Source organism: Rhinolophus sinicus, linkage group LG12, assembly GCF_036562045.2.
Source record: "Rhinolophus sinicus isolate RSC01 linkage group LG12, ASM3656204v1, whole genome shotgun sequence".
NCBI lineage: Eukaryota > Metazoa > Chordata > Mammalia > Chiroptera > Rhinolophidae > Rhinolophus > Rhinolophus sinicus.
This window is the reverse complement of record NC_133761.1, coordinates 55,220,139-55,234,143: the sequence shown is the minus strand read 5'-3', so window position 1 is coordinate 55,234,143 and position 14,005 is coordinate 55,220,139. Positions and strand designations below refer to the sequence as shown.

General features: G+C 37.2%; 1 protein-coding gene across 1 annotated transcript in view; it reads left to right on the top strand.

Moving 5' to 3' along the window:
• Window positions 1–14,005, top strand: part of DNAH14 (dynein axonemal heavy chain 14) — a 202,746-nt gene that overhangs the window by 33,784 nt on the left and 154,957 nt on the right. The window contains exons 12-18 of the mRNA XM_074316462.1: window positions 1,331–1,607; window positions 2,083–2,128; window positions 2,222–2,319; window positions 3,851–4,017; window positions 4,751–5,092; window positions 8,361–8,702; window positions 12,154–12,523. Of these exons, the coding sequence (XP_074172563.1) occupies window positions 1,331–1,607; window positions 2,083–2,128; window positions 2,222–2,319; window positions 3,851–4,017; window positions 4,751–5,092; window positions 8,361–8,702; window positions 12,154–12,523 (1,642 nt within the window). The remainder of the gene's footprint in view (window positions 1–1,330; window positions 1,608–2,082; window positions 2,129–2,221; window positions 2,320–3,850; window positions 4,018–4,750; window positions 5,093–8,360; window positions 8,703–12,153; window positions 12,524–14,005) is intronic.

The following is a 14,005-nucleotide window of genomic DNA, read 5'->3' as shown; positions in this document are numbered from 1 at the left end:
CAGACCCACTCCAACCTTACCCTATGCTAGCAGTACAGTCTTTGACAAGTTAAGCTTCCAGTCTCGGTTTCTTTTCATGTACAATAGGAGTAATAGTTTCTATCTCAAGGTTACTATGAGGATGAGGTGAAGGTAACTTGTGTACTGTAGTGCATAGGACATGGTAAGCATTTATCAAATAGTTACTATACTACATCAAATATTGTAAGTACTATGTCAAGTATACTTATGTATTTGATATAGGAATACTATACCAAATTGTAACCATACTATACATATTTCAAGAATGATTCTATGCAAAATATATACTATAATATTAAAAGGTATATAGGGCTTGAGGTTCAATCATTCCCACAGTTAGAGGTTATTTTCCAGAATAAGCTACATTATTTTTTTGGAATTGTCTGTATGAACATTTTTATTGAGATAAAATGTAATATAAAATTTACCACGGTAGCCATTTTTCAGTGTACAAATTCAGTGGCATTAGTACATTAACAATATTGTGCAACTGTCACCACAATGCATTTCCAGAACTGTTTCATCACCGCAAACAAAAACCCATTTGTGTTGAACTTTGAAGGCTTGCAAATCACTTTTAACATCTCCTCAAGCTCTTCACCCAGCAGTTTTATAGGGTGCTAATGGCATTTTATTTATACTATTAAATGCCTTCATAAAATTCTTTATTTGTTAGTGGCTGGAACTAAGGTGATTCAGATGACCATACTGACAAATACTGGAAGCCCCAAGCACAACAGATTATTTATGGGATATGAAGGACCAATAAGTTGCGAACCCATGCCTAGGCAGAGCCCAAGAGTAATTACATTGTGTACATAAGATATTTATACCTAAAATACTCTGGTTAATTTTCTGTAGGAATGCCTATACTAGTCTGTAGTAATGAATCTGAAATATAATCCTGATTTGTAAGTCTTAACCTGAGAACACAGTAGAGATACCTGTTCAGCTTTTAAATGATTCAGGTTCCTGGGCCCTGCCCCTGAGTCTTTAACTCAGAATTTTTTGGGATAGGGCCTAAGAATTTATATTTTTAAGAAGCTCTAAAATGATTAATATGTGGCCAGTCTGCCATTAGTTTGCGCAGTTTTTTGGGGAGTGGGGTGGGCAATACTGCATTATATCATTTATATTAATTTACTTGTTTTAACATGTAAGTATCAGTTATATGGTAATATAGTGTTACTCAGTTATACTGAAGTTATTATTTATCATTTAAAATTTAGGTCTGTATTATCCTAAATTAAAAGAAGTGTTCTTTTAGTTATATATTGTCACTAGAACTCTAACATATCTGTTAAATTAGATTTTGAATAGTATTAAAGTGAATGCGGATTTGAGAAAAATATATGCACCAATATTTGAAGTAAATCTACACTTGAGAATTCCTGCTGAGAGTGATTCTTCAGAAAATTCTAAAGAGAGCTTTCTTGAGTCTGACAAGTGCTCTGAAAAATCTGTGAGGTGTGAAGAAGATGAAATGTCAAAAAGTGAAGTCAGTTCTGTTGTAAAACACACAAGTGAAGAACTCCCAATAATGAGACCGAAAAAATTTAGTTACAACCTTGATGAATTTCTTTCAGGTAAGACAAATGAGACTGTTAAGAATTAAGGGAAATATCCTAACAGCTGGAAAATAACAAGAGAGAGCAGATGTAGTAGTTTATTATCAGTTAGTAGGTTATGATTTTTATAAATGTTAAAGTAAGAATGCTCAAAGTGAGCATAAACTTACAGACCATTTGTAGTGAATGTGAGTAATAACACCGTCATTTATTTTGATCTCAATACACGTACCGTTTCTTCCTGAGCGAACCTAAGGACCTCCTTCAAGAGGATGCTTGTTAAAAATGCAGACTCTTTGACTCCCATCTGAGACCCCCTTAACCACAATCCCTGAAGGGATGGGGCGTACTGCTTGAATAGCGTCTTGCAAATGACCTTTGCAGTTTATTCTTGGGGTGTTTGGAAAGACTGACACATGTCAGCTTGCCACTTAATTGACATAAATATCAACCAATTTTTTTATTCTCTCTTTCTTTCAATGGATTCTAATAGACATAGAAATCGCCACTGAGTTTGAGAATGAATACATGCATAATGAGTAAGTTGTAAACATTTTTGAAATTACAAGTAATTATATTTTGTGTTAGTTACTCCATTCTTCTGATAATGCTTTTATTGTTTTCTCTCTTAGATTTTTAGAATTCCCTACAAATCTCTTTATTGCTCCCAACAGATTGGAGTTTTCAATAAAAATTCAAAACATGGTGACTGATATTGAAAAATGTATAAGTAAGTATTTTAAATGTTTAGTTAGATACTGTGTCTTCTTTGGCATTGTTTTCTTAAATTTAGGCATTTGATGCTTTTACCCAGGAATGTGGCAGACATTACATCGATGTCCTGAATCGATTCAAAACGTTTACCTTTCATGGTCATTCTAACTTTGGGGAAGAGCTAGAAGTTGCATGGTACCAGACCCAGTGAATAAGGTGGATGAAGATACACCATAATGTTTTTATTTGACAGAAATTGCCATACCAGAAGCAATGTGTGACATGGAGCCTCTCCGTTGTGGTAAAAAAATGTGAATGCTGCTGGCACTCAGAAGCAGAAAGGCAGGGATCTTCAATACGGGAAGTGATGCATGGAACCTTAGTAATAGTGTGTGATGAGTTTCAACTTGTTCAACGCAGTCAGTCGGGTGTGAGCTACGGGGTTGAGAGGTGTGTTTTAAAGTGTACTGTAAATCATCCTGCATCATGACTGCTCTATGTCACATATTACTTCTGGTACACGGTAAATTCTGTCAAATAAAAACATGACAGTGTGTCCTCATCCACTTTAATCACTGGATCTGGCACTGTGCAACAGTCAAATAAGTCAGGACACTAAGGCAGCCACGACAGCGCAACTAAAGACACTCATGAAAGAGGACTTCCAGAACTGCTTCAGAAAGTGGCAGGAACGATGGGATAAGTGTGTTCAAAGTGAGGGGGAGTATTTTGAGGGAAATTAATGGCAATGTGTCTTTTACTGTAATAAATTTTTTAAAATTTAAACATTCACCGTAATTTTTGATCACACCTCTTGTTGAGTTGTGAGACGTCTTTATATGTACTCTAGATCCAAGTTCTTTATCAGATATAAGATTTGGAAACATTTTCTCCTAGTCTGTACCTTATCTATTCATTCTTTTTCACAGAGCTAAACTTCTTAATTTTGATGAAGTATAACATCGTTTTTTTCCTTTATAGATTATGCTTTTTGGTTTTGTATCTAAAAACTCTTTGTCTATCTCCAGGTCATACAGATTTTTCCTGTATTTTATCCTAGAAGATTTATAGCTGTGTTTTTTATATTTAGAAATATGATTCATCTTGAGTTGATTTTTTTAAAAATGTATAAAGTGAAGGTCAATGTTCTTTTTATTTGCCCATGGAAATTCAGCTGTGCAACTAAATTATGAACTCATTGGTAGTAGAGGCTGTGTCTTCTAATCCTAGTACCCTCCCAGTGGTGTAATTACTCTTCACATAGCTTATACACTTCAAATTATTGTTAATGACTTACTCTGTTTCTGTTTTAATCACGCCTCGTGCCACCACCAGGTACCAATCGTGATTCTTTTGTTTCCGTAATACTGTTATAAATCCACACTTTTAACACCAGTCTTTAAATTCCATTTATCAATGTAGAATGCTGTTTAGCCCCATAATAAATCAGCCTCAGTTTTCAGTAACTGTAGACGTTGTGGATAATTTTAAGGTGTTATTTTCAATGGGGCTTCTGAAAATACTAAATTTTTATTTATATATTTTAGCCAAAATTATTCCTTTTTACCAAGATCCCCGCCTGTCTATCTTTACTGATTTGGTTTTAATTATGGATTTACCTAATAAGACAGAAAGTATAATGGACTATAAGAAGCAAACCAGATGGCCAGATTGTCAGATCCTTTTTGAAATGGATCCTGCCTACCAAAATAAAGTAAGTTTAAAAACAGTTTGTCTTAGGGAATATTCAGTTTAAGGAGCAGAAACCCACTGCAATTCTTAGATGAAAGGGATTTAATGAAAAACTAGAGTATCATCATTTACAGCAATTTGAAAATCATCCCCAGCTTATCTCTTCATTTGTCTTCCTCATGATATTTCATCTCTGTTCATCTCTGTGTTTGTTTGTTTTTTCCAACTTCCACTATGAAAATGAACTTTCTCTCTTGTGGTTCCCTCATAATATTGCCTTGCCACTATGTGGATTTGCCATGGCCCTGGCCTTTCCCGTTACCATCTAACTGGGTGTTTTTGTTCAAATTCACAAGAGAATGTCATTGTCTTAGCTTGGATCAGGATTCTACCCTATCCAGACTAGCTCTGTCTTCGGAATTAGGTCACATAGCTTATAGAACTGGCCTTATCTAGGGCTTAGAGCATCTACACTAAAACATCTACACTGAAACAGGAATAAATGATTGGTGTCTCTAAATAACATGCTAATTATATAGTTAAATAGCCTTGTCAAACTTTATGTAAAAGCCAAATATAAAAAAGGGATCTAAATTTCTTAAAGTCTTATTTTTCCAACATATTTCTGGAGGTTCTTTAAAAAAAAATGAACTCCACATAAAACTATTAAATATTTTAACAGAATTATTGACATGCAGACCACACTTTTTTTGCTCTTAAAATTCTGACTAACTTTTCAACATTTTTATTTACAGATTGTGTGTCTCCTGACTGTTATTGGTAACTCAATGGGCCTAGTTAATAATTACAGCTGCAAGTTTATAAAATATTGTACTATGGTAGAAAAGGCTAAAATCATGAGTATGGAAATATCTATGGAAGAATTAACTTCAATACGGTTTAAACTTATACTAGCTAACTTTATGAACTATCTTAATCATATTGTTAATATGGCCATTGAGAAACGCATTGGTATTTTCAATGTTTTAAGTCTTGATTATCAGTCAGAATGCTTACCGCATGTTGAGAATATCATACACGTAAGCTACGACCTCTTGAGCTCTGAAATTGAAACAAAGAATACAAATCTATTGGAAGTAAGTATTTTGAAAATTCCTATTGCTTGAAAATATTTAAAATTAGTATGTTATAATATTCAATGGGTACTTAGAAAACATACATGGTAAGTATTATCCTTAGAGAATTCCAATGTGCATTGCATTTTTTTTGGTGGGGTCTTCGATCAACTGTCACTTCCTCAAAGAAACCTTCTCTGACCCCCATTTCTATAAATGTGCCCCATATCACTTTTTCCCTCCTTTCCCTGTTGGGAATCATTGCAGGTTTTAAGCAGGACATGTTGCCAAGTAGGACATGTTGCGATTTGCATTTCCGTAAGGACCACTCTAGCTGCAGTACAAAGAATGGATTAAGTGGGACACGACAGCAGGCAGGCTGCTTCTGTAATCTGGGGAGAGGTGGTGCTAGCTTGACTAGGCAGTCAGAAGGTGGAGTCTGAGCAGGGTGTGGGTTTGAGATGTGCTTAAGAGACGAAAGCAACAGGATTTAGTGATGGATAGACACAAGTAAGCAATAAAAGAAAGAACGGGATTAATGATGCTTTTAGGTTTTTGATTTGGCAGCAGAGTGGGCAGTGATTGCAGTTCACTGGGACAGGGAGCATAGTGCTTGTTCACTTGTGTAATATTCAAATAGAGATACTCAGATACACTTGTCTGGGTATCAGGAGAGAGTCTAGACGGGAAATATTTGACCAGAATATAAATGGTCATTAAAATGAGAGTACCCTTGTTTATGTGTGTGGTGACAATAGAAAAGAACAACAGAAGTCTGAAGAATATCAACATTTAGGGGATTGCTAGAGGAAGAGGAGCCCATCAAGTACACTGAGAAGGGGCACCCGAAGAGGTCAAAGAAAGCAAAAGAGTTATTTTGAGAAGGAGGGAATGTCTAGTAATTTTTAATGCTACAAAGAGTTTAAGAAAGGATTGAAAAGTGTCTATTAGATGAAAGGCACCATGTGCTGTATATAATGAAATACACATTATGTTTAGACCCACGGTAATTTTATAACTCTCTAATTTAGGTTCATTTCCCCAACAAGTATCAGAAAACCCCCCAAACAATGTTTATTAAATGGGTTTATTTGTCTAGTGCAGAAAGAAGTCTAAGTGTTGGTGACCCAGGGCTGGTACACTAGCTACGATGTAGGCAGGGAACCAGGCTCCTTCATTCTTTCTGCTCAGTTCCCCTTGGTAATGACTGCTGTCCCACAGGCACTGTGCTCGCTCTGTAGACACAGAAATAAAAAGGGGGGAGCAGAAGAAGCAGCGTGGTACATTTCACTTGTCATTGCCAGAACTGGGTCACAGTGCCACCTCTAGCTGCTCAAGGACCTGCCTGAGATGGCACAGTTTAAGCTCCTCATCCTCTGTAGTAGGAGGGCAGGCAAAAAGTTGAATGGCATGGGTTTCAAGTCAGCCAACTTATAGTATGTGCCATAGTTCTTCCCGTATGTTGAGTTTTAGGGGACCTAATATTACTGCTCTTACCTGGTTGAGTACTGAGCTAATTGAGAAATAAGACAACCGCATAAGGCAAAAGAGGTTAAAAACATTTCCTTTATTACTAATAAAGTGGACCCTGGAGTATACGGTTTATATTTGCTTGAAATTAACCTTTCTAAACCCGAAGCCCAGAATTAGAGACTTAACGCACTCAACTATGGTTACCCTGAAAATTACCAACATCCCGGCTCCAGTGAGCCCCTCACTACAACAGTGAGCAGAAAGGAACACAGACTCCTCAGGGACAAGTTAGTGTTTTAGAGGAAGGGCCTAGGCTGAGCCTGCCCAGTTGCTCCATCCATAGTCACCACCCACAGAAGTGACTTCACCTTCCCCGAGAAACAGTGGATGTGGGTTGGATGAGACATGAGACATGAGACATGGAGGACAGTCAGCCTCGTGGAGCTCCCTCCATATGGAGCAAAGAGGCATGAGACGAGGAGAGTAAGTGTTGACTCTCATTACCGTACAGACAGTCTTTTGAAAATAGAAGGCTTTTACTTCCCACCTAAAGAACACACACCAGTTTCTCTCTACCACTCCAAATTTATTATCTCTGGGTCATGTACAGTCCTCTCTTACCAAGTGTGGCACTTAGTGTTCTGGTGAACTATAAATAAAAGACAAGGTATAAGCCCCACTCGCCCAATATAAACTAGTGGAGAAGGAACAGGACAAGTATAATTAAAACTCCAATCGCATAAGAGAGAAAATGGGCAAGCTAACATCTAGAGTGGTCTAGAGCAGTTAGAAAATACTGGAGCTGGGATTCAAACGCAAACTGCCCTGATATAAAAGCCTGTTCTTACACGCCCTGTGATAAAAATGTGTGTGCAAGAGCGTGTTCAGGTGTGCATGGACGCACGTACGCACACACACCATACTGAAATCTCTGCTAGATTAACAGTGGTTATCTCTGGGTGATAGAATAATAGGTATTTTCTATTTTATAAACTTTTTTGTATTGCAATTTTTGCATGAACATCTATTACTTTTAAAATCAAATAGAATAAAGTGTTTGAAAGTTAGAGACGTATATACAAGCAATTAATTCAAGGCTGTGAAATTGAACTGACATTGATCCCTGAATTATGCACAGAACATTCATTAAAGTCCTTGAAACATGAGGGGAAAATATGATAAAATTGTAATCTGAGTATAGAAATACAATTATTTTGAAAATTTCATGGAATGATACCATATACTTGTAAAAAGTGTGGATGTTGTAATAAATACATATAATGGATACAAATGGGATTTGGCATTGGATTTGAGTTTGAGTCATAGCTCTGTAACTCACTAAATTTCTCATGCTAACTAATCCCTCTGAGAGTCAGTTTCCTCCTGTGTACATGAGAAAATTATACTTAATTAGCAAACATTTTATCAGAACAAAGTGAGACAATGTATATAAAGAATCTCACACATAAATGCTCAAAAAATGGTAGCAATTATTATGCACTGTTCACATTTTAGCCATACTCTTGCTATTGTTATTATTTCTTTCTTAGAAACACAGTTATTCCTAATAGTACTTCTTTTATGTCTTAGTAGGATTTATTTCATGTACAAGATATTCAAGTTTCTTTTAATAATAGAAAGGATTTGATCATATTAATACCCCAGTATTTTAAAAATGTTTAGAATATCTAGACGATGTCTTCATTTTTTTCTGAAATTATAATTGTGTAAGTTAGAGATTTGAAAAAGAGTAATTAGTCTTCTCCAATAGTGAAAACTCATTACATGATTATAATTAATGTGTGAATGATTTCAGGTCATAGAATCATCATTGCAAAAGCTGGACTGTGATCCCACTGGAATAGAAGAATTTCTAGAACATTTTACTTTTTTGAGTGCACTTTCTTCAAAAATGTCTACATTAGAAAAAGAATATTCAGCAGTTGCTCACCTGTATTCTGTTTTAAGGTATTACCAGATCCATATTTCAGAAGAGCAAGTTGCCATATATAACGTCCTTCTTTTCAAGTTTGGTCAACTAAAAACTTCTGTGAAGTTAAGTGAAACAAACAGAGATGCTGCTATTACTAAATTCAGAGACAGTTTGGAAGCATATATCACTGGTCTCCGGGTTGACATTAGTAATTTAAAGGCCAAAGTAAGTTTTTGGTTTTCATTAAAGTCAACTTGATCTTAGTCTCATGTAAGCCTAAGTATACAGGTATTTTCTTTCTGCAGACGTTTAAGTAAATAATTTAATCCATGTATTCTTAACCTGGAATTCATGAACAGAATTTTGGTGATTTGTGAAGCTGAATAGGAATTAAAATTACGTGTCTATTTACACTAACCTCTGACTGAAATTTAGCATCATCTCCAATTAGGAGTGAATGTAGACAGCAGACAACGTCAGAACTAGTGACTTTTTCCATAGGCTTCAACAAACCGCCAAAGAGGGCCCATGGCGTGAAAAGGGGCTAAGAAAACCTTAAATCTTTCTGGGCCTTAATCTAGGACAAATGGGAATGCTAGTTCCAACTAAAGTTACTCACCATGAGGAGGAAACTGTGACCTAACACTGAACATTTATTGAGCCTTCACTAAGCGTTAGCAACTATGCCAGCGCTTTACCCTTTTATCTACAAAAAAAACCCATCCACTTGAGATTTAAAGGAGTCAAGTAACTTGCCTGAGATCACACAGCAAGTAAGAGCCAGGGCTCCAGAAACCTTGCTTCTCACACCCCTTCGTCCTCACCACCATTACAAGTTATTTTCATTTATTCAGTATATTTTAAGGACCTCATCATGTGTATTAGGCACAATGTTATTTATTTCAATTAATTGGTTTTTCAATTTTTCCATCTCTACAGTTGCACAGAAATACAATAAAGATGAAAAAATTAGTCATATGAAAGTACTTGATGCACATATCCAACTGCAGTCTTTAAAAATAGTACTAGAAATTTACAGAAACATACAAAAGTTTCTAGTTCACCCTGTTTATATTTGTTAAGTGTGTGAGGTTGAACAACTGCTGAAATGAAGATCTGAACTATATTCTGGATTAAATATGCTATAAGGCTTTGTGTCTTATTTAAATCCCATACAACGTTGATATTTTCGTTTTATAAGGCAGTTGACTTAGATTTAGTGGCATTCCAACCCACTTTCTTTGGGCTGTGTGATTCCAGTGTCATTTCAGTTATCAAAGCCGCCGCCCCCCGCCCCTCAGGGCTCTTCAGATTTATGCCACACGTGCACCATCCAGTGGTCAGTCTTGTTGTGGGGAGTGGTCGGTTAGGCTAGTCTCAAAATCTCTGACGTGCTGAATAGGATCAGATGCATGTTTGCAGCTTAGGGAGGAGTCCAAGAGTTCATAGCCAACTTTATGCAGTCGCTTTCTGGAGTACCTTTTTCTCTGCAATCTTCCCAGTATTTTCCAGATTCACAGGGATCTTCTTTTCTGTTCTCTGGTTAGAAGCTGGGGCTTATAACTGCGCTGCCATCCACTTCCATGACTGCACCCACATCTGGGGCAAAGCAGCAGAACACAGAAAAAATCAACAGGGTTGATCCTCCTTGGAACCACAGTTCACCAACACAGAGAATAAAGTTCTCATCCCTGAGAGTTTCACCTCCTGAGGCTTTGATTGCCACCAGCTAATGCCACCCTGGAATTGCTTGAGGGGTGGGGTGTGACAGAACAGAAAAAAAGAAAGGGGAACTTCTGTACTCTGAGTATTCAGAACTGTCAGGAAAACCAGAGTAGGACAGTAGTCAAAGGGGTGACAACAGATTTTATTCAGGACTATTGCAAGAGGGGAAAATAGATCTCAATACAAAACCAGGCTCAATTCCAAATACAGCATGGGCAAGTGGAAATTTATAGCTAAGGAGCAGGAAGGGAGTCTGGATAGAAAATTCAGAGGAAACGTCAGGGTTAAGGAGGGTTCTGGCTATAGCGATCTCACACGATACTTCTGCAATCAGGCCGGGGTGATCAGCCATCACTGGGGAAGGTGGAGGATGAGGGACCTGATCAGTTACCCAGGATGATTGGACATTGAGGGCGCGGCTTCTGGTTAGGTTGAGTCAGCAGGGTACTTACAAAAACGACTTTACAAGGAAGTGCACAGGGGAGCCTACGAGAAGGTGCGGGAGTAACGTTTGGTCAAGCAGAGACTCTGTCAGAACCTTTCCTGCTCAAGTCAGAATTCGAGGTTCTCCCGGAGCTCTCACTGTTTGTGTCCCCTGAAACTTACTCCCAGGTTTATGGTACATTGACCTTAGGTCAGGAAGTACTGGAAGGAAAAACAATGGTAAACTAACCGCTAATTTGGTGGGACTTCAAATTACCATCTTCTTCCCAATCTGCCTTCTATTTACTGGCAGATTCCTCAAGTAGGTGTTCCGTGGGATATTCTGTCCAGTTATAGGTGCATTCCTTGGGAGAGGCAGGGTGGGCCATATTTACTCCATCATCTGACTTGAATCGTATAACTTTTCAAGCTATATTTGATTTGTATTTCTGATGACTGAGCTCATTCTGTGAAGATCTCAATTTGCAGACTGCCGGTAGGATTGACAAAACTTGACCTTGACTCCATGTAAACTAGTAAGATGACTTCTCCCAAGTATTTACACTCCCTCTCAAAATAGCTCATTTACAAACATGAGTAGATATTCATGACTGGGAAATTATGAGAGGAGCCTAAGGGAATTTTTTTATTATAATCCATTACATAGGCGTCACTGTTACAGATTATATTATATATTAAGCCCTATTCATTATCACTAATACGATTTATCAGTTTTATACAACTTACTGTGTTAAGATTGCTACCAGTGTTTATTTGATGAGCATACTACACATAACAGTGTTATATGCAATTCCATGGGTTGTATTTTTTTAAAGAATAAGGTGATAGCATCCAAACTCATTAATTCTTTCAACAACTTTTTAATAAACATCGCCGTCTGCATTTTACTGTACTGGGTTCTATGAGATATACAAAAATAAAAAAAACTGTCTTTAATCTTAAGAACTTTCTAATTTAGTAGGGGAAAAATCAGGGCAAAATTTTACTTATATTCCTCCGCAGATGTCATTGTTGCAAATGTCCGCAATTTCATGTGCAGTAGTAAGACTCATACAAGACAGCATGTGACATGCATCATAAAAGTTAACACAAAGTTCAATGGGATCAGAAGAAGGAAATGAGTTTGGGAGTCAGGCCGCCCTAAGGCCGTACCCTAGAACCTCCACTTACTATTTGATGGTGGGAAGATTATTTATAACCTCACCACTTCTTTGAAATATTATTAAAAATACTAACTTTCAAGGTTCTTGTATGTCATCTTGTATTAACTTTCAAGATTAATGTGTTATCACAGTGCTTAAGATGGGGAAGGTACACAGTAAATTATAGAACCGATGGAATAATAATTAAATAATTAATCATCATTAACACAAGTCATTATGAATTAAGGACAGCCATTTTACATGATAATTGCAAATAATGTTTGTTGAAGCTTAGATGGCACACTGAAATGCTGTCAGTAAACACGTTTAAGTTCTCTTAGAATGTCTTGCTGTTATTGTTTTAGATAAGAACTCCTGCCCTGTTATCTGCTGGTACTCAGGCCTCAAAAGCAATGGAGACCATCCAGGCTCTCTCAGAGGAAGCTGCTAGTTTAGCCAACAAAGTTAAAACGTATTTAAACTATCAGGATTGTTTGGATGATGCCAAGTCTCATATACGTTCTCCTAATGTGGAAGAGCTAACACAGATTGTGCTGTCAGAGATCTCTGACATTGACAATGACCTAACCTTAAGGAAATTATTATGGGATGCACAAGAGGAATGGGGCGCGCTCGTTCACCGTTGGAAGAGTAGTGCTCTTCACAGTATTGATGCAGAATCAGTGCAGAGAAATGTTTCGAAATGGATGAACATAATCTTTGTACTAGAGAAAGGTAAGCGTGTCTTTCTCAAGTTTTCCACCCAGGACTACACACAAAATGGCCTCTGGGCCAGCAAGATCGTTGTCGTGGGCCTTTCTTGTTTACCTATTGCCAAGGGCTGGCCATTCATGGCTGGGGAGACAGTGCAGGAGTAAGGTAGGATCGTTTCCTGAAGCAAGATAAACAATGTAAACGTCCCAATTTTTTTTCTTAGTAATAACAATTTTTGTATCCTTTAAAAGTTGGTTCCTGAGGTAGAACCCCAGAATCCCCATGATTCTGGCTCTGAGGGCCAGAGATGTTTTGATGATAAGGGTCCCCCTGCAGGATTTTCACCCAAATCCTCGCGGGGTGTGCCTCCAGGAGCATCCTCCGGGCAGAGGGAAAACAGCTAACAAGCCATTTTGAGCAGTTTCCCTTCTGCTAATCATCAAATTTGAAATCTTGTCAACACAGAGGTGCTGTTCCTGTATGAGCAATTCCATAAGATCATATCCTTTCCAAAAGGAAAGTGTTATTTCACTTGGCAAAGAATGTTTTTGCTTTTTAAATTCCTCCCTTATCTCTCAGCTGTACTTCAAGCTATAATTTCCTCTCCAGAAAAACACGTTAATTTGCTTGTTTTTAAATTATACAAGAAATATAACAGTATCACAAAAAGTTAGAAAAGAGAAAAATTGGAAGAAATCATCCATAGTCTCACTGCTTTAATATAACATTTTGTGCATTCTGTCTCAATATCTCGGTATTTTGTCATACATCAATTTCATAGAGCAATATATAAGTAACAAGTAGACAACACCTTTTTATTAAATTCAAGTTTATTGGGGTGACAATTGTTAGTAAAGTTACATAGATTTCAGGTGTACAATTCTGTATTACATCATCTATAAATCCCATTGTGTGTTCACCACCCAGAGTCAGTTCTCCTTCCATCACCATATATTTGATCCCCTTTACCCTCATCTACCACCCCCCACCTCCCTTAGCCTCTGGTAACCACTAAACTATTGTCTGTGTCTATGAGTTTTTGTTTCTCATTTGTTTGTCTTGTTCTTTTGTTGTTTTTGATTTATATACCACATATCAGTGAAATCATATGGTTCTCTGCTTTTTCTGTCTGCCTTATTTCACTTAGCATTATAATCTCAAGATCCATTAATGTTGTCACAAATGTCCTATTTCATCTTTTCTTACTGCCGAATAGTATTCCATTGGGTATATATACCACAACTTCTTTATCCATTCATCTATCGAAGGATATTTTGGTTGTTTCCATGTCTTGGCCACCATAAATAAAGCTGCAGTGAACATTGGAGCACACGTGTCTTTATGGATAAATGTTTTCAGATTTTTTGGGTAGATACCCAGGAGAGGGATTGCTGGGTCATATGGTAATTCTATTTGTAATTTTTTGAGGAACCTCCACACTGCCTTCCATAGCAGCTGCACCAGTCTGCATTCCCACCAACAGTGTATAAGGGTTCCTTTTTC